The sequence below is a fragment of the Balaenoptera acutorostrata genome, chromosome 13 (assembly GCF_949987535.1).
Source record: "Balaenoptera acutorostrata chromosome 13, mBalAcu1.1, whole genome shotgun sequence".
Taxonomy (NCBI): Eukaryota; Metazoa; Chordata; class Mammalia; order Artiodactyla; family Balaenopteridae; genus Balaenoptera; species Balaenoptera acutorostrata.
In genome coordinates, this window is record NC_080076.1 from 50,106,159 (window position 1) to 50,130,841 (window position 24,683).

The window sequence follows — 24,683 nt, forward strand, 5'->3', positions numbered from 1 at the left end:
ACATTTTGTTCATCCATCCATCAGCTGATGGACATTTGGGTTGTCTCCACTTTGGGGCTATTAAGAATAATGATACCCTGAATGTTTGTGTACAAGTTTGTGTGTATATATGTTTTCACTTCTCTTGGAGTGGAATAGCTAGGTCATATGGTAACTCCATGTTTAATATTTTGAAAACCTGCCAGACTGTTTTCCAGAGTGGCTGCACTATTTTACATTCCCACAAGCAATGCACGAGGGCTCCAGTTTCTCCACATCCTTGACAACTCTTGTGATTTTTTTTAAGATTCACCTTTAACAAGAAACACACTTATATAGCCAATTTGTTGATCTCACTATGTGCCAGAGTCTGTGCTTAGTGACCTATATATGTTATCTTGTTTAATCTTTAAAACACCCTGAGAAACAAATATTTTCTTCTTTTCGCAAATGAGGTGATCAAGGATTAGAATTTAGTGACCAGACAAAAACTACTGGTAGTGGTTCCAGGACTCATTCCTATCTGCTGCCTCCAAAGCCCACTTTCAAATACTACCCTAGGGAGCCCCCCAAGATCCCTTCCCAAGCCAAACGCAGCCCCTAGGACCATTTCTTCTGAAATGAGAGCTAGTTGGTAATGGCTTGCATACCACCTTGTATTGTTCTCTGGTTGTTTACTGTATAAAACATTATTTTCCCAACTAGACAGTAAACACTGTTGGCTGGAACTTCTTTCCCTCCATTTTGTACTGGGGAAATAAAATGTTTAATTAACACTTAATGAGTTGACAAAAACTTTTGAGAATTTTTTGTTTGCTTTCTTTATTCTGAAAGGTGAGGGATACGTTGAAGACATACGATTTGCCTTTCAGCTTGTTTCCATGATGTTTGAGTGAAGCAAGAAGGAATAGACCACAACGATGCTCATACTCAAACTCACATACCCCTAGAGACTGTGGAAATTTGTGTTTCAGAGAGTGTCAGCTGTTTTTTAAAAAAAACCAAAAAACAATAAAAAACAAGACTTTATAATAGGAAGCCTTGGCTTTTTCCCTTTGGAACCCAACACACACACACACACACACACACACACACACACACACCACCCCATATATACACACACACTCCAGGCATACACATGTACATATATGTACATACACATGAGCATTTTTTGCACGTGTATTACTTACCTGGGACTTTATATATGTTATCTCTTATCCATCTAACACAACTGCAAGGTAGGTATTAATGACTCCCATTTTATACATAAGCAAACTGCTGTACACACGTTCATTTGACCAAGGCTACACAGCTAGTCAATGACAGAACCGACTTTGGCCACTAAGCTGATGTTCTTTTCACTACACCATATGCCTCTCTCAGATGTCCAAGAAGGAGGCATGTAGCTTGGTCTTGGAGCTTCACTAATTCGTCTCCTTGTCTTCTTTCAGCATTTACCCCATGGCCGCCACAACCCGCCCCGCAAAGTCCAGCTCGGTGTAATCTAGCTCTGCGTTCCCATCACTGCACCCTCCACAACCAAACATCCTGATCAAACCCCGGAGATTTACATAAAAACATTCTGGGAAAAAGAGCAGGTGCCGTTTGGATTTATGGGCCTGGGACTTCCGGTTTTGAAATGATGCACTAGGACTAGACGTTGTTCAAGTAAACTCTTTTTATTTATTTATTTATTTATTTATTTATTTATTTATTTTGCCGCGCCAGGTGGCTTGCGGGATCTTAGTTCCCCGACCAGGGATCGAACCTGGGGCCCTGGCAGTGACAGCACCGAGTCCTAACCACTGGACCACCTGGGAATTCCCCAAGTAAACTCTTAAAAACTTGCGCAGCCTCAATGGATTCCAAAGTGTTACACAATAAACACTGTGGGAAGGAAAAATAATAAATTCCACAAGTTAAAATGGGGTCAGCTTGACCACGTTCTCATTAGTTACGTCTCCTAGACAAATGGGAATGAGGACCATGGAAAGAACTTTCAACTAAATCTAGATAGCTTGGTTTTAATCCAGTGTGACATTAGTCACTAATTTCCCTGGGCTTCTGTTTCTTCTACTATTTAAAAAAAAAAAAAAAAAGTTTGATTGAATTACATGATCCCGGAAGTCCCCTTTAAATATGAAATTATATGATTCTTTAATAATGAGCAAGGGCCTCTCTGGGGGGAAGAGGATCAAGAACAAGATAATTTACCTGGAGTCTACAGATGTGCTTCAAGGGGACAAGAACCTCCGCAGAGGAAATGCAGAAAATTTTGTGAGTTTTTATTGGAAGAGAGAGGATTCCTGGTTTCCTTGGATTCTCAATAGAACCAGTAACCTGCCAAATCTGCCAACTACTGGCTGCAGACTGGGACTCAAAAGTGGTTTTGGAAAACTCTTTCCCCCAGAGGACTGAATTCATGCGGAGGGCAACTTCAAAGTCCTTAACCGCTTACAAATACATAGTTCAAGACAAAATATTTAGACAATTCCCTGGCAGTCCAGTGGTTAGGACTCGGTGCTTTCACTGCTGTAGCCCAGGTTCAATCCCTGGTTGGGGAACTAAGATCCCGCAAGCTAAAGAACACAGACTTAGCTGAACTCTCTAAATGTTCCTCCTCTAAGGCGGTGAGTTAGACCAGCAATGCTTGTGTGTGATGAACAGTACATAAGTCACAGGGTAGGGACTTCCCTGGTGGTCCTGTGGTTAAGACTTCGCCTTCCAATGCAGGGGATGTGGGTTTGATCTCTGGTCAGGGAGCCAAGATTCCACATGCCTCACGGCCAGAAAACCAAAACATAAAACAGAAGCAATTTTGTAACAAAGTCAATAAAGACTTTAAAAAATAGTCCACGTCAAAAAAAATCTTAAAAATAAAAAAATAAGTCACGGGGTATAATTAGGAAATATAGTCAATAATATTGGAACAACTTTGTATGGTGATCAGTCTTATTGCCGTGATCATTTCATAATGCATAAAAATATTGAATAACTATGTTGTACACCTGAAACAAATACAATATTGTCTGTTAATTATAACTAATTTTTTAATGTCCTTACATGACAGTTTTGGACGCAGATTTTCACCATCACATGACAAATTTGCTGGGTGAGCCTTTTCAGGGCTGGGATCCTGGAAATCTACAGGGGATTTTTATCTATGTTGGAGAGGATCATTCTTCATTTGTTACAATGTTAGAGATTCATATACTAGCTATACTCCTTTGTGCATAATCCTAAGGAAAGTCTAGATTTGGCTTTAAACTCTGTCTTTTGGATTTTAGTTTATCTCTATAGATAAATAATAGATCGGATCTGAGAGGCAATTAAACTTACAAATTCGGAAGACGGAACACTGAATCGGGTAAGAGTGAGACTTGACGTCAGCGGCTGGATGCAGGAATGGGCCAGTGTGTGAGAGTGAACAAATGCCTGAAGCAACAACATCAAGGGAGTTGTTGACAAGAAAATCCTACTAAAAGGAAGTGATAACATGAAGAAGAATAAATCCATTTTCTATTATTTCAGCCGTGTGGCTGACAGGGTCTTGGTGCTCTGGCCAGGTGTCAGGTCAGAGCCTCTGAGATGGGAGAGCTGAGTTCAGACATTGGATCACCAGAGACCTCCTGGCCCCACGTAATATCAATCGGCGAGAGCTCTCCCTGAGATCTCCGTTTCAACGCTAAGGCCTCCAATCAACGACCAGCAAACTCCAGTGCTGGACACCCTATGCCAAACAACTAGTAAAACAGGAACACAACCCCACCCATTAGCAGAGAGGCTGCCTAAAATCATACTAAGTTCACAAACATCCCAAAACACACCACAAGATGTGGTCCTGCCCACCAGAAAGACAAGATCCGGCCTCATCCACCAGAACATAGGCACCAGTCCCCTCCACCAGAAAGCCTACACAACCCACTAAACCGACCTTACCCACTGGGGGAAGACACCAAAAACAACAGGAACTACAAGCCTGCAGCCTGTGTAGAGGAGACCCCAACACAGTAAGTTAAGCAAAATGAGAAGACAGAAAAATATGCAGCAGATGAAGGAGCAAGGTAAAAACCCACCAGACCAAACAAATGAAGAGGAAATAGGTAGTCTACCTGAAAAAGAATTCAGAGTGATGATAGAAAAGATGATCCAGAATCTTGGAAATAGAATGAAGAGAATACAAGAAATGTTTAACATGGACCTAGAAGAACTAAAGAGCAAACAAACAATAATGAAAAACACAATAAATGAAATTAAAAACTCTCTAGAAGGAATCAATACCAGAATAACTGAGGTAGAAGAACGGATAAGTGACCTGGAAGATAAAATAGTGGCAATAACTACCACAGACCAGGATAAAGAAAAAAGAATGAAAAGAATTGAGGACAGTCTCAGAGCGCTCTGGGACAACATTAAATGCACCAACATTCGAATTATAGGGGTCCCAGAAGACGAAGAGAAAAAGAAAGGGACTGAGAAAATATTTGAAGAGATTATAGTTAAAAACTTCCCTAATATGCGAAAGGAAATAGTCAGTCAAGTCCAGGAAGTGCAGAGAGTCCCATACAGGATAAATCCAAGGAGAAATACACCAAGACACATATTAATCAAATGATCAAAAATTAAATACAAAGAAAAAATATTAAAAGCAGCAAGGGAAAAGCAACAAATAAAATTCAAGGGAATCCCCAAAAGGTTAACAGCTGATCTTTCAGCAGAAAGTCTGAAAGGAGTGGCAGGACATATTTAAAGTGACGAAAGGGAAAAACCTACAACCAAGATTACTCTACCCAGCAAGGATCTCATTCAGATTCAACAGAGAAATTAAAACCTTTACAGACAAGCAAGAGCTAAGAGAATTCAGCACCACAAAACCAGCTTTACAACAAATGCTAAAGGAACTTCTCTAGGCAGGAAACACAAGAGAAGGAAAAGACCAACAAAAACAAACCCATAACAATTAAGAAAATGGTAATAGGAACATACATATCAATAATTACCTTAAAAGTAAATGGATTAAATGCTCCAACCAAAAGACATAGACTGGCTGAATGGATACAAAAACAAGACCCGTATATATGCTGTCTACAAGAGACCCACTTCAGACCTAGAGACACATACAGACTGAAAGTGAGGGGATGGAAAAAGATATTCCATGCAAATGGAAATCAAAAGAAAGCTGGAGTAGCAATTCTCATATCAGACAAAATAGACTTTAAAATAAAGACTATTACAAGAGACAAAAAGATGCAAAATCTGAAAGTGAAATTAAGGAAACACTCCCATTTACCATTGCAACAAAAAGAATAAAATACCTAGGAATAAACCTACCTAAGGAGACAAAAAACCTGTATGCAGAAAACTATAAGACACTGATGAAAGAAATTAAAGATGATACAAATAGATGGAGAGATATACCATGTTCTTGGATTGGAAGAATCAATATTGTGAAAATGACTATACTACCCAAAGCAATCTACAGATTCAATGCAATCCCTATCAAACTACCAGTGGCATTTTTCACAGAACTAGAACAAAAAATTTCACAATTTGTATGGAAACACAAAAGACTCTGAATAGCCAAAGCAATCTTGAGAAAGAAAAATGGAACTGGAGGAATTAGGCTCCCTGACTTCAGACTATACTACAAAGCTACAGTAATCAAGACAGTGTGGTACTCTCACAAAAACAAAAATATAGATCAACGGAACAGGATAGAAAGCCCAGAGATAAACCCACGCACCTATGGTCACCTTATCTTTGATAAAGGAGGCAAGAATATACAATGGAGAAAAGACAGTCTCTTCAATAAGTGGTGCTGGGGAAACTGGACAGCTACATGTAAAAGAATGAAATTAGAACACTTCCTAACACCATACACAAAAATAAACTCAGAATGGATTTAAGACCTAAATGTAAGGCTAGACACTATAAAACTCTTAGAGGAAAACATAGGCAGAACACTCTATGACATAAATCACAGCAAGATCCTTTTTGACCCACCTCCTAGAGAAATGGAAATAAAAACAAAAATAAAGAAATGGGACCTAATGAAACTTAAAAGCTTTTGCACAGCAAAGGAAACCATAAAGAAGATGAAAAGACAACCCTCAGAATGAGAGAAAATATTTGCAAAATATTTGACTACCAACCCACCAATGTATCAGAGCAGGTAAATTCCTCCCAGGAAGCAGCCTCTGTCCATAGAGAGATCACAGAATCTCAGGAGACCTTACAGGGGGATGACAGCAGAGAAAGTACAAGAGTCAACGTCTTCATAGAAAAGAGACAGAGAAAGGAGGAGGGAGAGGAGGAAGAAGTCACTTTCCTGTTTCATCATTCAAACCAGGAGCTTAGCCTATGGATAAAGAAATTGGTTGACTTTTTTCTCTTGTTTTACTTGCTGAATATTGTGGCATAGAATGAATTATTTGAGAAGCTCATTCGCTATTTCAGTTTATGTTTGTTTCCTACAAGAGCCTGTTATGGGTCTAAGAAGCCAAAGATGAGTACAGAATAGACCAGACTGAGAGCAAAATGCCTGGTTATGAGTAAGACAAATGCAAGTTCTCATCTGGTGGAGAGAGCACTGGTCTTGGAGTCAGAAGAAGGCTCTTCCTCTTGCTACAAGACTGTCTCTTTCTTCATCTTCAATACAACTGGGTAACACTCCCAGTTGAGGGGACCAAAGGAGGTAATGGAGGTGACAGTGTTTGGTTAATTGTACAAATATAACTTCTTATTGTCTCAGTCTGAATGAGGAAAGTTAGAAAGAAAGGAAAGTCTTAAAGGGAAACCAACAGGCTTAGGGTGGAATAATGGCAGAGTTAGTTAAGGCTAAATTTATTGTAGATTGAAATATAGACTCAAATCTGAGAAGTAGGTTTATTCATGTTCCATCATCCAACCCCAGTCCTGCTCCCATAAACCTGCAGAGATGTGAGCTGCTTGAGTTGGGTCCGTCCCTTAATTTATTCATTATCAATTTAAAATTTTTTCTTACGTCTCTTCCATAAGGCTTAATTCTTTCTGGCCCAAATACGAGGAAGAACCTTCTATTCTGTTCAAGATTCTCCCTTTTGCTTCTGGGAGACAATTCTGGGAGGAAGAGTTGAATGTCTCAAAAAGACACTTCTCTAAGTGTGATTGTGATAGGCCCCTCTCCCATCAGCACCAACATTCCTTACAGAGAAAACACAGGAAAGAGTAAAAGATGAAGATGAGGACAAGTTTTTAGGTTGAATAGTTTAAAAACTAGTGAGTGACACCACTATATAAAGAAGGAAATGAAGAAAACAGGAAAAAGCTGTGTTCTTACTCTTTAAAATCTAAAGGTTTCTCTTGCAATTGTTTCCAGAAACAAAAAATTCATTTCTGGGAAATAGAAGGGCACCAATAAAACTATAACAAATTACTACGAGGCTAAAGGAAGTGGGTGTTCAAGCTGAATGGACAGATCCAAGCATCTTTGGATGCCACAAGGAAAGAAGCAAGAAAACTAAGGCTGTGGCATATGTGGTTGATCCAACCCCAAGAGAAATTAAAAAATAAAAACATGGCTTTTTAGTTTCATGAGTTCTTAAAACAAAACAAGGCATCCAGTTCTGATGCCCACAACTTCCGTTCCATCCATAACGCAAGGCAAAGGATTCCGTTTACTTAATTATTTCATTAATCTGCAAACTGTTTTAGATGTTGCATTTTCAAGGTGCAAGGTACAAGGCCATGTCTACAGAATGACAAACATATAGGGCACATCTAAAATACTGTCGGGCTTCCCTGGTGGCGCAGTGGTTGAGAATCTGCCTGCTAATGCAGGGGACACGGGTTCGAGCCCTGGCCTGGGAAGATCCCACATGCCACGGAGCGGCTGGGCCCGTGAGCCACAACTACTGAGCCTGCGCGTCTGGAGCCTGTGCCCCGCAACGGGAGGGGCTGCGATAGTGAAAGGCCCGCGCACCGCGATGAAGAGCGGTCCCTGCACCGCGATGAAGAGTGGCCCCCACTTGCCGTAACTAGAGAAAGCCCTCGCACGAACCGAAGACCCAACACAGCCAAAAATAAATAAATAAATAAATAAATAAAGTAGCTATAAAATACTGTCAAACAGCAGGCTGTTTTGCCTACATAATTCCAAGGATTCAGACACAGATGCTTTCTCTTTGATATTTCTCTTGACTACATAAAGATAACTTTTAAATTATGTATTTCTTGCAGGCCAAAGATTGAGGCTTTCCCACCTCCCCAAAATATTTCTTTAAGTAGGATTTACCAAAGGGAAAAAAACCTGGGAAAATGCAGCAATTTCCAGGGATTTGACCTGACTCCGAATATCCAAGTTTTCATAGCACAGTGAAGGAATCTTCAATGAACATGGGCATTTTCGCTGAGCTGGGTTCAGAATGGTCAGGTGGTCTGAGCTCACACTTGAGTTGGTAAAGAGGTATTTGTATAGTTTTTCTTTTTTGTTGAGGTAGTGGTGGTAAAATATAGATAAGTTACCATTTTAATCATTTTTAAGTATACAGTTCAGTAGCATTAAGTACATTTACGGTGTTGTGTAGCTCTCACCACTATCCATCTCCAGACCTTTTTCATTTTCCCAGGCTGAAACTCTGTACCCATTAAACAATAACCACATTCCGTCCTGTTCCCCAGCTCCCGGTAACTACTGATCTACTTTCTGTCTCTATGAATTTAACCACTCTAGGTACCCCATGTAAGTGAAATCAGACAATATTTGTCCTTTGATCCCCATGGTATTTTGACATGACAGAGCATCAAAAAAATTAAAAATAGTAAACCCTAGGTGTAAGAAATAAAAAGAAAATGACAGATCTACTAATACCGACCATGTTCCAGGTTCTGAGTTAGATGCCTCTTCTTTCTTGTTATTTCTCATCCCACATAAAGATAAGTTTTAAATCAGGTATTTGTTGCAGACCAAAGATTTCGCCCCTCCCACTCCACCCCTAAAATTTCTCTCAGTAGGATTTTTACTGTAGGAGGAACCCCTGGGGAAATTCTTGCCGCCCCCCCCCAAACTTTGGGAAATGAGGAGTTACAAGATGATTAGAATGCTTTACTGATCAAAAATCTTCAGAAACAAGCAAATAACAGAAAAGACTGATGAGTTAACTATCATAATCTTCTAAGCCCTTTCACAGAGCCTTTGTTTTGTTAGGGGCAACAATTGGGAAAAAAAGAGACACACAGGCTTTGTTTTCTCAGCAGGAGCTGCTGTACATTTGGTACAATGGATATGGGGTGGTTTTTTTTTTTTTTTCCTTTTTAAAAAATTAAGATATCCATTATCTACAAAGCAACCTTAGAGGGACAGATTGAGGATTTTAGAATTTCATGTCTCTCATTGCCAGATGGTCTTTACACAATTGAAGTTCCCTCACATCATTCATAATTGCTTCTTATCACTACTATCATTAATGTTATTATTAAGAATGATGTTGAAATCATTTCAACCCCCATGTTGATAGTCCTGTGGCTTTGCTCCCCACCTCCCAGTGCCCACTTTAATGGATCAGGCTTATGCTCAGTAGGACTCTAGACACTGCTTTCTCTTTTTTTTTTTTTTTAATTATTTATTTATTTTTGGCTGTGTTGGGTCTTCGTTTCTGTGCGAAGGCTTTCTCTAGTTGCGGGAAGCGAGGGCCACTCTTCATCGCGGTGCGCGGGCCTCTCACTATCGCGGCCTCTCTTATTGCGGAGCACAGGCTCCAGACGCGCAGGCTCAGTAGTTGTGGCTCAAGAGCGCAGCTGCTCCGCGGCATGTGGGATCTTCCCAGACCAGGGCTCGAACCCATGTTCCCTGCATTGGCAGGCAGATTCTCAACCACTGCGCCACCAGGGATGCCCTGCTTTCTCTTTTGGTAACTTTAAAGAAAGTACACAAATTCTTGCTTCCCGTAGCAATTTATTTATAGTGGCTCTTACCACATCTTGAAGAGTAATGTTTGTTTCTTGTTTAATTATTATTTTTTGACCAGATCCTTTTTGATACTATTTTTTGAACACATACTTTTTATTGTTGTTCTTGGGTTTGCTTGTTTTCAACTAAAGCATATTCACGATTCTTTTTCTTTTAAATAAATGTTGTTTTTAATAATAGGATGATTCCATTGGATAAGTTTTATAGGGTCATTTTCAGGGGTGGAGCAGGGAAAGGTTTCTTAAAAATTGAAATACGACATCCATATCATTAGAGTTTTAAAGTTAGTAATGTGCTTAAGGCAGATTTTTTATGGTTAGCAAAGCTGAGATGTTCTGACACCCAAAGGATGCACAAAAAGATAACTTTACATAAATGTATACGGTGCCCCCGAGGGGCCTCAGTTGTATTATGGGTTTTCTCATGAACAGTCTTGGTTCAGACAGAAGAACAGTGAAGCAAAGCTAAGTGGCTCTGTACGGGATGGGCTGTGCATGAGACGTATCACACTGCAAATGGAGGAAACTTTCAATTCCAGCTAGTTTACTATGAGGCGCTGAAATATGACATGGAACAAAATATCTAATGAAATGTTTATCTTCTTTAAAATGTTTCCTTAAAAGAACCATTGCATAGCTTTAAAATGGATAGACTATGGAACAGTCTGAAAATGATATGGTCTAAAGCTTAGGAAAGAAGAATATACCTAAACTGGAGAATGTAGAAAATTGGGTAATATGATGTGATTGACTGATTGGGCCATTTCTTTTTTTTTTTTTTTTTTTTTTTTTAAGAATTTCACATTTATTTATTTATTATTTATTTATTTATTTTTGGCTGTGTTGGGTCTTCGGTTCTGTGCGAGGGCTTTCTCTAGTTGCGGCAAGCGGGGCCCACTCTTCATCGCGGTGCGCGGGCCTCTCACGATCGGGGCCTCTCTCGTTGCCGAGCACAGGCTCCAGACGCGCAGGCTCAGTAGTTGTGGCTCACGGGCTTAGTTGCTCCGCGGCATGTGGGATCTTCCCAGACCAGGGCTCGAACCCGTGTGCCCTGTATTGGCAGGCGGATTCTCAACCACTGCGCCACCAGGGAAGCCCGGGCCATTTCTTAAAGATGTGAATCAGCCCTGAAGTTCACCTCTTCTGATTTTCCAAACTGTATTTTCTTTTTTTTTTTTTAATTTTGTTTATAAAGCACTTGCTTGTACTGATTCTATAATTCCTGAAAGGCAAAAAGCAAATAATTATGAAGAAAGAGCTTCATGGCAGAATTCTAGTTGAGTCCCGTTTCCTATACAAGCAATTATACAAAATGCTTAATTAACTGTTGTCTATGCATGAGACAGTCTTGTCAAAATCAAGGATCCTCAAAGGAACAAAAAGAGTCTTCCCTCGTGAGCAGCACCATTGATATAGGATCTTTCCTAGCTTATTTCCCTTGGAGAAAATCTCATTTCCCCCATTATTTTACACGAAAAAGTGAGGTGCCTGTGTGGTTTCTAGATGAAATAATAAAATGAAATTTATTAATCTTTAGGAAAGATCAGCCACAGCAATTTCAATAAATTAGGTGTTTCCCATTGCGAAAATATCCTTCTTCCATGCTACTCACTTAAACAGTAATACTTTGCTATGGAGTATGACATTTATTCAACAACTTCTATAAACCACAATGGTCATAATTGCTATCATTTACTGAGAACTCACTGTATGCTAGGCACAATTCTAAATACTTTCCACATACTATCCCATTTAACCTCAAAATAAGGCTTCAGGTGGGGAATGTTCTTTCCTATTTTATGCCTACAGAAACAAAGGATCAGGCCACACTGAAAGTTGCAGAGCTACGATTGTAACTCTTTTAGAGTCATAGCACCTACTTGCAATTATTTTTTTGAAATATAGAATGTGACTGTCCAGCAAAGAATTTTGAAGGCCAGTAATGAATATAGGTGCTTCCCAACTCTCTTCTTTACACATCGGCTTCCTTGCCAACTAATGTATTTCTCTATCAAATAAGACGAAGTGGCGGTCAGGGTATTCCACGACGCTTAAGTTTTATTTTTGCATTCACCTTCTGTGTTGCTTCATAATGTGAGATTCTAACCAGTGAATTTTGGTAAAAGACCAAACTGATTTAAGGGCCTCAGTATGAGGCTTTGGTATCTGTTTCTATTCAGAATCCTGGGTGAGATGAAATTGATGCCCGTCAGCAGATCTGCCACCCTTAGAAGATCTGTCTTTTCGGAAACTGAGATATACAGACTCTTAATGTGGACAGTGATACAGAAAGCTAATCTGTTTCCAGAGGCTAATTATAAACAGGTGGTGGTTGGAGCCAAACCTCCAGGAATCACAAACCCATTCTGTTTGAGCTTGTTAATGCTTCTATTCAACTCCAGGAAAATGTGCGCATTCCACAGTATTATGGGGAGTTTCAGGTTGGCTGATAAAAAACAGGTGATTTCCTCCAAAAAACTGACTCAAAGATAAAATAAAAGAATATAATTTGCTTCCTGTGTTAAAGGGCCTGTCGGTGTAGTTTATAGGTGGATCCCTCTGGAGCCATGATGGAAATATCATCTTTTAGTGACATAAAGGGAGAAAAGTGTGGTGATATCCATGCCTGCCCAGGCTGAACCCAAGCGCTGAGGCTCCTTTCTTCCTCCTAATGGAAAGTGCGATGGAATTTTTAACTTTTATCTGGGTGTTTGGCTGCTTCAGTGGAGGGCTCTTCAATTTCACATTTCATCTCAGCAACTAATGTCCACATCTTGTCAAATGGCCACCAAGACTGTCCCGCAGGGCTACCCCTGGACAAAGCCATGATTTCTGTGCAAACGTGTGATATGAGGGTTCGGTGAATACGAGCTGTCCCCACGTTAATATTCCAAGGGGCCATCGCTCCCCTTAAAGAACATCTCATTTTCTCTTCCTCAGAGGTCCTAGTGCTAAACTTTTTTCCACCAAGCTCCTGGTTTCAATTCAAACTATCCTATCATTGTTTTTATGCCTTTAAAAACTGGTGGAACTCATTCTGAGAGCGAGACCCCGGAAGATGGAAACAGAGGCCTGCGTTTTCTTTTTGATTGTTTCCTTGCTGACAATTTCATTGCCACTGTCTTTCGTGTGGCTGATGGTTTTTAGTCTGCTGGTCTCGCTTCAACTATTTATTGAAAAAGAAGGTTGGAAGGATTTTTAATATACTCTTTTTCCCAGTTTCTTAATGACTGGCCAAAAAAACAAAACACTGTAGAAATCACAGAATGCAGAAGTTCACTTGCACAGGTTTTATTAATTAGATAAAAAGTACTTTGGGTAATGTTATGATTGCAGGATTGATTGAGATAACATCAGTAAGTTCATATCCTATACTTGGCAAAATATGGACCCTGCTGTTCACATGCCATTTCATTAAAAATCTATTTTAAAATTTAAAATAAATTCTCATCATCCTTGATTTCAAGGTCGTGACGTTGGTTCATCTGTTTATATTGCACAGGACAAAATAATTTTTCACTCTGAATCCCTATAGTCTCAACTTTGAGTCTCCCTCAAAATACAAGAACATAAAGGTCCTCACCACAATAAAATAAGACCTTACTCTGCAGGCTATTTGCCTCTGGATTACCACAAATTCAGGGATCAACTGAATAGGGTGGATCACTTTAAAATGTCACTGACCTAATGCCCAAAAAGTGCATCTTTTGGTAAGTGATGTCATTCTGAAGCAAGAAAACATCTTAAAAACGAACATTTCAGACTTCAATTTGCTCAAATAAATATTATTCCTTTCCAAGTAGCTATCCTGGAAAACAAAGCCCCAGTAATTCTACTGCTTAAAACATTTTGAGAACTGTCTTTAATCCATTTAAGTGCTAATAAAAAAACTGGCCTCATTGTTTTTAGTCATATTTTCTTTTTTGACTCTAAATAGCAAAAACTGTCTTCATCATTCATTTATTACTCCCCAGACCTGGTACTAATTTTCTTTTTTTTTTGGTTGGGCAGGGGTGGGGGGAGAGGTATTGTTTCCCAAAGTTAAACATCAAAGGGCAAAGATTTGTTGACATCAGAGATATTAAAAAGAACAAGTTAATAGGCTTTTAGGACAATTCCAGGAAGGGAATTCCGAAAATATGGCTTAAGCCATGTCAGCAGAATTTGGAATGCTGTAAGGTTTCTCAAGGTGAGTGCCTTGGTCGGGGAAGGGGGAACACCATTCACCTTTCTTTTGTCCTGCCTCTTGTGGCCTCGTCTTGGCCCTGTCAGTGGCTGGCTTATGACCTTGGGCAAGCTGCTTTCCTCTCCTCATCTGTAAAATGATGCAAAGGACCAGATGCCCTCCCACAAAGGGTCTTCCCAGCTCTCACATTCCAGGATAATGATACACAGTTCTCCAGACTTGGGTTAAAAGTCACTTTAGGCTACACCTTTAATGTATTAAGTCATATCAATGAATTGAGAATGTTTCTTCCATGGTGTCTTTTCTTCTCATGTTCTCCTATATTAACATTTAGAGCCATTTGGGGGCAAGAACAAAGTTTTGACTCAATTGAATTTGGGGTTTTGTAGCCATTAAAAAATTTTTATTGCAGATCAGAGACTATATCTACCTTGTGTGTGTGTGTGTGTGTGTGTGTGTGTTTAGGGGGAGATGGGGAGATTGAAAGAGAATGTGCAAAGAACAGCATAATTTTGTTTTGGGTTGTTTTGTAAGCCACCCTTTTTTTCTTTTTATAGGGTATTGATATTCTCAAACCAGATTCCTATGTCATAGGAACTTATGTTTTTTTTTTTCAGTCTACCAATATCCCTGATTCTCCTGATGACATTAATCTCATGTCATGATAGAACCAATCTCATCAACTATATTTTTTAAAAGCTTGGCCCTTCCCTTTCCTGCTGGTATCGCAGGAGTTACTACCTTCAAGGTAAAATGATGGCTAAAAAATACTTCCTGTGAAATCCTGCCAATTGCAGGTATTTGCAGAACATGTCTGGTTCTATTTAGGGTCCCCCCTCCATTTCTTTCTTTTTTTAGTATCCTTGGCCTTACAGCCTGGTCTTTTTCATAAGAAATGTCAGCGAAGTCTTTGAATTAATGAACTGTGAAGTGCTCAAAAAAAAATACCATTTCAAAAAGTATGCTGCGTGGATATAACACTAATGGGAGGTGATCCTTCAGTTAAAACCAAATATCCCACTCTAACTAAAAAGAATTAAGATAACGACTGGCTCCAGCACAATCTCTTTGAACAAAGACCCACAGAGGAAGGAGAAGTGATGGGGAGTGGGGGAGGTCAGAACCAGGGTAGCAATCTGGGGAAATGTGTTTATGTTAGAGTCTCTTTAGCTCTGTTGAACAAATAATGGAATTATACAACCCCCCCCCCATAAAAGATACCAGGTGGAGGGAAGCAAAGACAAGGGAGCAGGGGAGGTATGTTTACAAGGTTGATCAAATAAACCTAAATGTAAGGTCCTTGGCTACACCTAATGTAGGTTTTGTTTTCTTTTAATTTTGCTATTTAAAAAAATGCAGTGTAACTCCTTCAATCTTTTTGCAATTCTGCATGGTTGAACATTTGAAATGAGTTTGTGTATCACCCCCAGGCGCTGATTCAGACTTGATTGGGGCAAAGCAGACTGCATGTGCTTATTTTTATCCACGTCATTTGGGACGTTATGTCGCCAAAGGAACCAAAAATGTGCTGCTCTATTGCCAAATTATCACCTATCCTTTGATCAGACAGGGCGGTGATCCTCATCAACAAGTTGCGCGACCTTAGTGTAACAGCAATGTCAGGTCAACTTGAGAAAGTGAAGAGAGAGCCCTAAACACAAACAAAAAGAAACAACCAACAATCCTTATAATTATCATCATCTGCTGCTTTTCCCTCTTTTGGCAAAGAAACACTCCATCCATTTGCAGAAATCGCCTGCGGAAACGTTACATCAAAACTAATCACAACGATTAAAATCAGCTTTTCTGTGCAAGAGGAGGGTAAAAAGGAAGTTGGAGGCTGGAATAAGACTGTTTTTCCACCAAAAAAAAAAAAAAACTGGAAAAAAATTTCCTATATGTATATTTATCTATACGTCTATGTAGAGCTTTATTTTTGAAGGAGATCAATTGTCTGCCCTGTGATCAGTTAATTTGATTTAAGTTTTATTTTGGAGATTGATTTAGACTGGAGGTAGAGGCATGAGCTAATTGTATCCTGATCCTTGCCTTGAGGGGTTTCAAAGCCCTGGAGCAACTCTTCTCTGTATTTTGTTCTGTCTACCTTAGCCAAGCTATTGCATTTCTCTCTGGTGTGGCGAGCCGAGCAGATCGCTGGGAGAGAAATCGGAAAAGGGGGGAGAGGAAAAGGAAAAGGGGACTTGGAGAGAGACTTTGTGCTTCAATGTTTCAGGTAAGATCTGACGGTTTGGGTTTGTTATTATTTGCTAAGGAGGGTATGGCTGGGACTTTGGGCGCAACTCGCTTTTACGCATGTGCCAGGCATGGGGCGAGAGCGCGGCACACTCGCACACACACAGCCCGCCGCGGCGGCTCGGGAGCCGCTCGGGCCGGCGGCGGGGCAGCGGCAGCCGCCTCCTCCGGGGCGGCTCCCGCTGCTCCTCGGCGTTCCTCCCCGAGAGGGAGCGGGCGCGAGCGGGGCGGAGCAGGCGGCAGGAGCGGCGCGGCCGCCGGAGCCGGGGCCGCGGCGGCCCGCGCGCCGGGGCCGGGCTTCCGGATTTTGGGGCCCGGTTCCGGCTCTCGGAGCGGAGTGGTCGCGGCTCTCGGAGCCTGTGCCAGCGCCGCCCGCCCGCCGCTCGCGCGCCAGCCTCCCCGGCGGCTGCTTTGCAGCCGCGCTCCCCCCACCCCGCCCTCCCTCCCCCGCCCTCCTCGCCCGAACCGCGCGCGTCCCTTTCTTCCCCGGCGCCGAGCTCCGCTCCCGCAAACCGGCCCCGCCGAGAGCCTCCCAGCGCCGTGGGCCCCCACCCGCCGCCGCCGGCCGGAGCGCCCCCAGCCGAGCGCTGGGCCCTTCGGGGCACGCGGGGGCGGCGGCGCCCGCGGCTCCGCTCCTGCCAGGGGGCACCGCCGGCGCCTCCCCGCATCAGCCTCGGCGGCGCCCCCGGACGCCCCGTGAAAGACGCCATTGTGGCTGCCGAGTGGATTGGGTCCCGGGGCGGTTTTTTCTTCCCCCGGTGCCCGGGCCGGACCGCGCCGCTCCCCTTTGTGAGCGGCGCCGGGTGCCCAGCGCTGTCCGCCGTCCGTCTCCGGCCGGGCTGATCCGGATTCGCCGCCTCCGCCCACCCGGGTGCCTTTAAAGCCCCCTCCCACCACCCCCTCCCTTTTCCAGCCCCCCCGCTTTGGGTGCAAACGTTTCATTTATTTTTTAAAAAGCTCTCATTCTTCTTCCTCCCCACCTCCTCCCCTGATAAAGGGCATGGCACGTGCTCCGGATTAGAAGTCTCCTTGGGAGGCGGGGACCGGGGAGGGGGCGCCGGGGTGGGGGAAGAACGTGAGCTCTGCAGGTAATGGCTGTGGCTTTGCTGCGCTCGCCTCTGCTCCGCGGTGCCTGCAGCGCAGAGTCCGGAGCTCGCATCCTTCCCTCCCCTTCTGGCGGCCGAGGTTCCCTTAAAGGGACAGAGTTTCCTGGCCGCCTCCCCTCCGCCGTCTGAACCGGCGCTTGGGGCACGGAGGTGGGCGGGAGGGATGCAGTTCGGCTCCTTTCTGACCTCTTCCAACCCCCCGCCAGCCCCCCACCCCCCCACCCCGCCGCCCTTCTTTACTGAAATGTGAAGTGTGCTTCCTCTCCCGCCCCCCAGAGGGACTTAACTGGAAAATAGAGTCCGCGCCTCCTGGAAAGTGAACCGGGTGGGGGGCGCGTTCTGGTGAATTCGCGTGAAAAGTGAGGTCGAGCCCCCAAAACATCCAGGAAGAGGAGACGGGAGCCGTGGTGCAGGAATCCCTTACCTGGACGCGTGCTCCGCGCCGCCGCCCCGAGTACCGCAACTTCCTAGCTAGCGCGGGTCGACGGTGTCTGCCTTTGTGCTTTCGAACACTTGCACTGCCGTGGAAATGATTTTCTGGTATCAGAATGTTTTCACCGTGACTGTGCTTCGGGGGCCGGCTGGGCGGGAGCCAACTAAGTGAGCAAAGTTGGATGTCGGCTTTGTGCGTGGAGAAAAGCACGCAGGAACTGTCCAGTATCGCTATGCCATTGGCTTCCTCGCTCAGAGGTGCACCGCAGTGGGCAGAAGTAATTTGGTACAAACGCTGCATTACTTTTAAGATCATAGAATGGGCTGCTTTCAAGCAAATCCTTGACGGGTGTGTGTGTGTGTGTGTGTGTGTGTGTGTGTGTCCGTGGTGGAACTGGGAGAGACATAACAGTTTAACGTACTCATTCTTTAAGAAAGGTTTGCCTTCTGTTTTCAATCAACTAAGCTGGCAGCTAGAGATACAAGTTTATTTGAGAATACCCTCTGGGTCCAAGCATGCTTGGATTGTTTAGCAAATTAAAAATGAGCAAAATGCTTTTACCTTCTCAGCAGTAGACTCCTTAAGAGACCTCCTGTTTTGTGTGTATGTGTGTGTTTTTTAGAGAAACATTTTCTATGTGTATCTCAAATGCGTTTTTAATGGGGAAAAGGAGAAAATAAAAGAGTTTTAAAGGCTGAGGCTGATGCCATCGAATGATTCATTAAATCTGATTTTACATCAAGGCATTTACCTGCATATATGGGAATCTGTGGAAACTAATCGCTAATCTCTTGGTGAATTTGAAATAGTGGTGGATCCATTTGTCTCCCGGATAACGGGCAATGTGCCTATCTATTCCTTGTGTTTATGTTTGTGTGGCAGTTGTCGTACCATGAGGGGCTGGTGTTCAGAAGACTGCACACTGACTACAAGAATTTGGCTCAGGAGTCCTGCTGCTGCTTGAATGGAAAGAATTGTTAGCAATTGTTCTGATGACAGTAGGTTTCGTGTTTAGTAATTAGGTTGCAAAGGTGATCGTTGAATTTTAAAACTTTGCATCCCGGAGAAAACTTCATTGATAAGTTTATGTTTATAAAAAGAAAATCACTCATTAGGCAAAAATATCATACATTTGCTGCGAAGAAATTTTGAAATGAATCGAGCGTGAATGATAGTTGGCAAAAAATCTCCCACCACAGTATTCAAAATGACTGCAGTGATTTTGCTGTGTTAATTATGCCTGAAGCCCAATATAAAGTTCTCTAACACACACTAGAGGTCTCTCTTCTAGCTGTAAGATTTTCATGTTTGTAATTCTTTGCCAGGGCATGCATCGTAGGGTGGGAAATGATAGCTTGCTTCAGACTTATTTATGTAATAGTGATTTACTGGCCATTTACATTACTCTGATGTGAGGTATTTATTTTGGAGAATATTCAGTAATTATTGTACAAATTATACCACCTAAGTACTAGGAAAGTTACTGTAATGAGACTTCTACTACATGATGATGAAAACAGCTTATTCAATTTGTTGAATAGCATTATGGACCTTTTGGCATACAATTATTTATCCAGAGCAATTTGATTTTAAATGTAAAAGTAATTAACAAAAGATGTACTATATTGGAGAAATTTCTGAAAATTAAACTTTCATTTACCTCTAGGTTTAGGAGTAAGTTGCTTGCACAAATGCTTTTTTGTCTTGACATTTCTAAAATCAGAATGATTGTTTTCTAATCCTGAAATGTGTTGTTTTCTGCTAAGATATTTTCATTTACATTGCTTTGAGTCATTCAAAGGATGTTTGTTTATGAACCATCAGTTCACCAAAGCTTTTATTTTTTTGTTTGTTTTGGTTTTTGCTTTTTTTTTTTGGCCACACTATGTGACTTGTGGGATCTTAGTTCCCCAACCAGGGATCGAACCCTGGCCCTCGACAATGAAAGCATGGAGCCCTAACCACTGGACCGCCAGGGAATTACCCTCACCAAGGCTTTTATTTAGTTGGATCTTAAACTGCATTTCTGAACCTTCTCTGGGACTGCAATTTATAATTTCCCAAGCAAGTGAAGCTTTTATTTTCTTTATCTTTAGGATGAACCATCTTGGGGGGAAAAAATGAAATGTTTGGATGCAAGCATGTATGCTTATTTTAATAGCTCATGCAGAAGTGAGGAAAAGTTTTTAAAAATTAATGCAGAAGTGTGAAACAATTCAGTTTTCTTTGGCACTGTAATAGTGTTCTGGTTTTTCATTCATAAAAACGTACTAGATGTAAATCACAGTTATGCTTGTTGATGACTTTGGTTTGAGATAATCGTGCAGAGAATGAAACAGAGAGATTATCCTTTAAGAATAACAAGCCAGTATTCATCAAGTTCATTCACTCAACAAAAATTTATTTGTGCCTTCTGTATGCAAGGCACTGTGCTAGATGCCAGAGAGACACGATGGTGAGAAAAAGTATGCAGAGTCCCCAGTCTCCTGGAATTTGTGATTCAGATAGAGAGACAGACGTTAATCAAACAGTTGAACAACAGACAGAGAATAGTGCTTCGAAGGAAAAGAAACTAACCAAAGAGGGGCAAAATTGCCAAGACGGGTCAGGGTTCTGAAGGAAGTGTTACAGACTGAGATCTAAGTAAGTGATGAAGAAGCAGGGCAGGAGAAGCAGAGAGAGAACAGGAAGTAAGTTCCAGGCAGAGGGAAGAGGGAACAGCATTTGCCAAGCAGGGAGAGGCATGGCAAATGGAGAGGAACTCAAGGATTAACTAGCTTGAGCTGAGAGAGGGAAGAGGAAGTGATGAGAGAGCAAGTTGCAGGGAGAGACCTCTAGTCTTAACTCTAAGAGCAGAGTGAAGGGGCTTGGCCAGTATTGGCAGGAGGGCAACAGTGACATAATCAGACTTGTGTTTTGCAAGGATAATTCTGATGTCATTGTGGGCAGTGAATAGAGGAGCCCAGAGTGGATGAAGTATAGCCCTTGGAACGCTATTACAGTTGTCCAGGCAAGAGAAGATACAGCTGGGGTTAGGGCAGTGGCAGGGGAAACAGAGGGATGGGAGATCTATTTACAAGGTGAAATTGACAGAATGTAGTAAAGGATTGGTGATGCGTAAACAAGGAGAAAGAGAGATGTCAAGTGGACACCTAGGTTTCTGCCACGTTAATAACTGAATGGACACTGGGATTCTGCAGACTGCATAGATTTTGTGTTTTTCACTTTATTTCTGGTAGACAGAATGAGGAGCAATGACAAGCCTCATTCACATCCTGTGTAACTGAATTCACATGGGAATTTGATCACCAGTCGTGTATGGAGCACCTAGTGTGTCAGGCACTGATCTCCCTGCTCTTGTCCTGTTGTCCAAGATGCCTTTTCGTTTATGAACTGCACCGCAAAGTTTCATTTCTCCAATTCCAGCTGAGTTGGAATGCATCATTTGAATAGCCTGTGTTTAACCTTCTGAAACAAAAATCAAGTCTGTACCTTATAGTGCAAATTAATTGTGCTTAAAAATATTATAAACATAAATTAAATGACTATAAAAATGAACTGCTCAATCATGCTTTCTAAAAGCCCATTTACATACAAATAACTGGCACAATTATTGTGAATCACTCATTGGAAAAAAAAACTTTTAAGGACCGTAACACAGTAAAGTTTGTTTGGTCTGACTTGAGTTTACTCAGCTCTGCTTTCTCCCAGTTAGTTAGATTTTAGTATGTTTGTCCTTCCCATGTCTCTAACTTTTTGTACTGATCCTTGGCTAATCTTGTCTCAATGCAACATTTTCATATTTTTCTTAAGTGGACATTGTTTTTGGTATTTCTCATATCTTGTCCATGCTTTCCATTTGTTCTTATTTTTCTAAAACTTTTCCCCTCACATCTGGCTTCACAGACATGTATAACAATAGGGAAATAGTGTTTTGGTGATTATTCAACACCAAAAGAACACTAGTTGATGAATAATTGATTAATTTTATTTGTGTGGGGTTTTTTTGTTTTTTGTTTTGCCTGTGTTGGGTCTGTTGCTGCGCACGGGTTTTCTCTAGTTACAGCAAGCGAGGGCTACTCTTCGTTGCGGTGCATGGGCTTCTCATTGCGGTGCCTTCTCTTGTTGGGGAGCACGGGCTCTAGGGGTGCGGGCTTCAGTAGCTGTGGCACTTGGTTTCTAGAGCACAGTCTCAGTAGTTGTGGCTCACAGGCCCAGCTGCTCCGCAGCATGTGGGATCTTCCTGGACCAGGGCTCGAACCCGTGTCCCCTGCACTGGCAGGCGGATTCTTACCCACTGCGCCACCAGGGAAACCCTGATTAATTTTTAGAATAATCTAAAATGAGGCATTCAGTTTTTCTTTCAACATCAAAACTTATTAGAAAGAGGATTTCGGGGAAAAAAATCTTCCATGAATGCTTTATAATTGCTTTTCCCCTTTCTGGTTGTACTGCTTCTAGGAAATTCCAGGTGGGAGCTCCTTCCAAGAAATTTGGATTTTAGTTATTTCCAGGAAACAATCTGAATATCACTCTCTGTATTGGCGTTTGAGATACAATTGCAATTCCACAAGATACTTTTCTTGGTGGTTCTCCTATGGGTGGCCCTGAGGGCAGGCTCTGGTTGGAAAAACATCTTTATTTTAGCCAAGTCACCTGGGGATCCATTTCTTCTGTATATATGGGAATGATTAATATCTCTCCCAACCTGCCTTATAGGATTTTTGAGAGGAAAAATAAGAGTACATATGGCAAACTGATGTGCAAATAAGTAGCATCAAGCAACCCTAAAGGGCAGTTTTTCTGAAGGACCTCCCCCCCTCCAAATTCTGGCCCCTTGCTACAAGTAACAGAGGGCAGCCTGAACTACCTCACTGAACCCCCAGAACAACCCTGTGCGGCAACCCCATCTCACAGGTGAAAGAACTGAGGATTCGAAAGATCACGTGACCTGCCTGAGGTCAAAGTCTAGGCTAGTGGCAAAGAGCAGGGATTGTAGCCCAGCAGGCTGACGACAAGCCCCTAACCTGCCATTAGGCACTTTTTTGGCCCTCCACACTCCTGGTTCTTTCTGTCCAGTAGATAGCATCTTAGCACTTTCACAGGCACTTTCTTCTCTGCCACCAACTGCTATCCCTCCTCTCCTCTCTTCTTCCCTCCCTCACCCCGACACCCACCCTGGTGTCATCTCCCCACCAGCACCCTCCCTCTTACACCAAGAGCGAGAAAAAATAAAAAGCAGTTTGAGGTTGGTGCTGTCAGACATCTGAATTGCTCCCAAGTTCGTGCTGAGCAAATCCATCACTCTCACATCTCTGTCGTGCTGACCAATATACGGATTTGTTTTTCATCCAATGAGAACTGACAACAATGCAGGTCTCGCTATACCAATGCTGCTATTAAGAAGGAGAGGTATGAACTGAAAAGAATGTTAACTAGATAGATTTCAAGTGCTTGCTAGAGGAAGGGATATTCTTCCTGATAAATCTTCCCAAAGCATCTACTCCTATCATCAGTTACTGTTTTGTAGCACTTTCACTTTGCTGGAAATCTGCTTATAGAACAGAAAGTGTGTGTGAAACAGAAGATCCATGCTCTCTGTGTGGAGGGGGGCGGGAGGCTGCATGTTATCAACACTTCTCTCTTCTACATACTACCTCTACCCCATGTTCAAATGCCACTCCCAACTCTTCCTAATTCTATTGTCTTGAATAAACTAATTCAATCTCTCTAAGCTTCAGTTTTCTGAACTGTAATTGAGATAGTAATAGTCACTATAAATGAGGTAATAATATGAGACAGTTATAAGTGAGATAATAATAGATTCTAGGGTTGTTCTGAGGATTGAATTAGATTTTATGGGAAGTACATGCCTCGCACATAATAAGCACTCAGAAAATATCCCTATAATATTATTAAGAGCAGGAACTATGTTTATTCATCTTCGCTTCCTCAGTTCCTGATACAGTTCCTGGCACACAGGATAAGTGCTCGATAAATAATTGTTGGGTACATGAACACAGAATTTCAGCAAAAGCAAGAATAAAACCAGCTGGTGATTTCACTTCCCTGTAAGTACTTTTTGCCTTTGACAGGAGGGTCCAGGTTCTGCCAGATGCCCTTGCCGAAGAGTTATGGGCTTTTCCTAACCAATTAGGTCAACTATTTGGGAGCAGACCAAATCTGATCTGGAGAAGTATTAATGCTAACTAGGACATTGCTTCAAAGATGTCATCAGTTTACCTTTTGATGACTCACATGAAGGTCCTTCTATGCGCAGTTGTCATGAGATTTCCAAAATACGCAGACATCTAGAACTGATGCTATGAAATGATGAAGCCACTAAGTTCTGAACCCACAATGGGAATCAGTGAATTTGTTTATTACGCAGCAAGGACAACATCGGAAGTGGTCTGATACCCATTCCGTCCAGCAGATGGCAGCGCTACACATTCACAAGCCAGTTCTCAGAATAGCCTCTGGTCTTTCTCTTAGTTTCTCACTACTGCCCCACCTTCAGTGGAAAAGGAAGTCTGAGCCAACTTTAAAAACCTCCCTTGGCCCCTCCGCAGGAATAACTGGGCAGCTGGAAGAATCTGCACCTCGGAGTTACCCATTTCCCCCTGTGCTGTGAGAAAGCAGGTACCGGGGTCTATTAGAATCCACTCACTCCCACAGATAAGTACAGAGTCTGTTTTGTTTGCTTAAAGCAAATCAATAGAAGGAATGGAAGTGTGCAACTAAAGACCCACATGTAATGTGCAACTAAAGACCCACATGT

At 42.1% G+C, this 24,683-nt stretch overlaps 1 protein-coding gene and 1 non-coding gene across 2 annotated transcripts in view; one reads left to right on the forward strand and one right to left on the reverse strand.

Moving 5' to 3' along the window:
- Positions 1-1,726: 1,726 nt before the first annotated feature.
- Positions 1,727-1,799, reverse strand: TRNAD-GUC (transfer RNA aspartic acid (anticodon GUC)). The gene has a single exon. It is a non-coding gene; the product is annotated as a tRNA-Asp (tRNA).
- A 14,448-nt stretch (positions 1,800-16,247) lies between these two features.
- The window catches only part of KCTD1 (potassium channel tetramerization domain containing 1), a 182,983-nt gene continuing 174,547 nt past the window's right edge, over positions 16,248-24,683 (forward strand). The window contains exon 1 of the mRNA XM_007197574.2: positions 16,248-16,343. Coding sequence (XP_007197636.1) covers positions 16,335-16,343 — 9 coding nt within the window. The 5' untranslated portion in view covers positions 16,248-16,334. The remainder of the gene's footprint in view (positions 16,344-24,683) is intronic.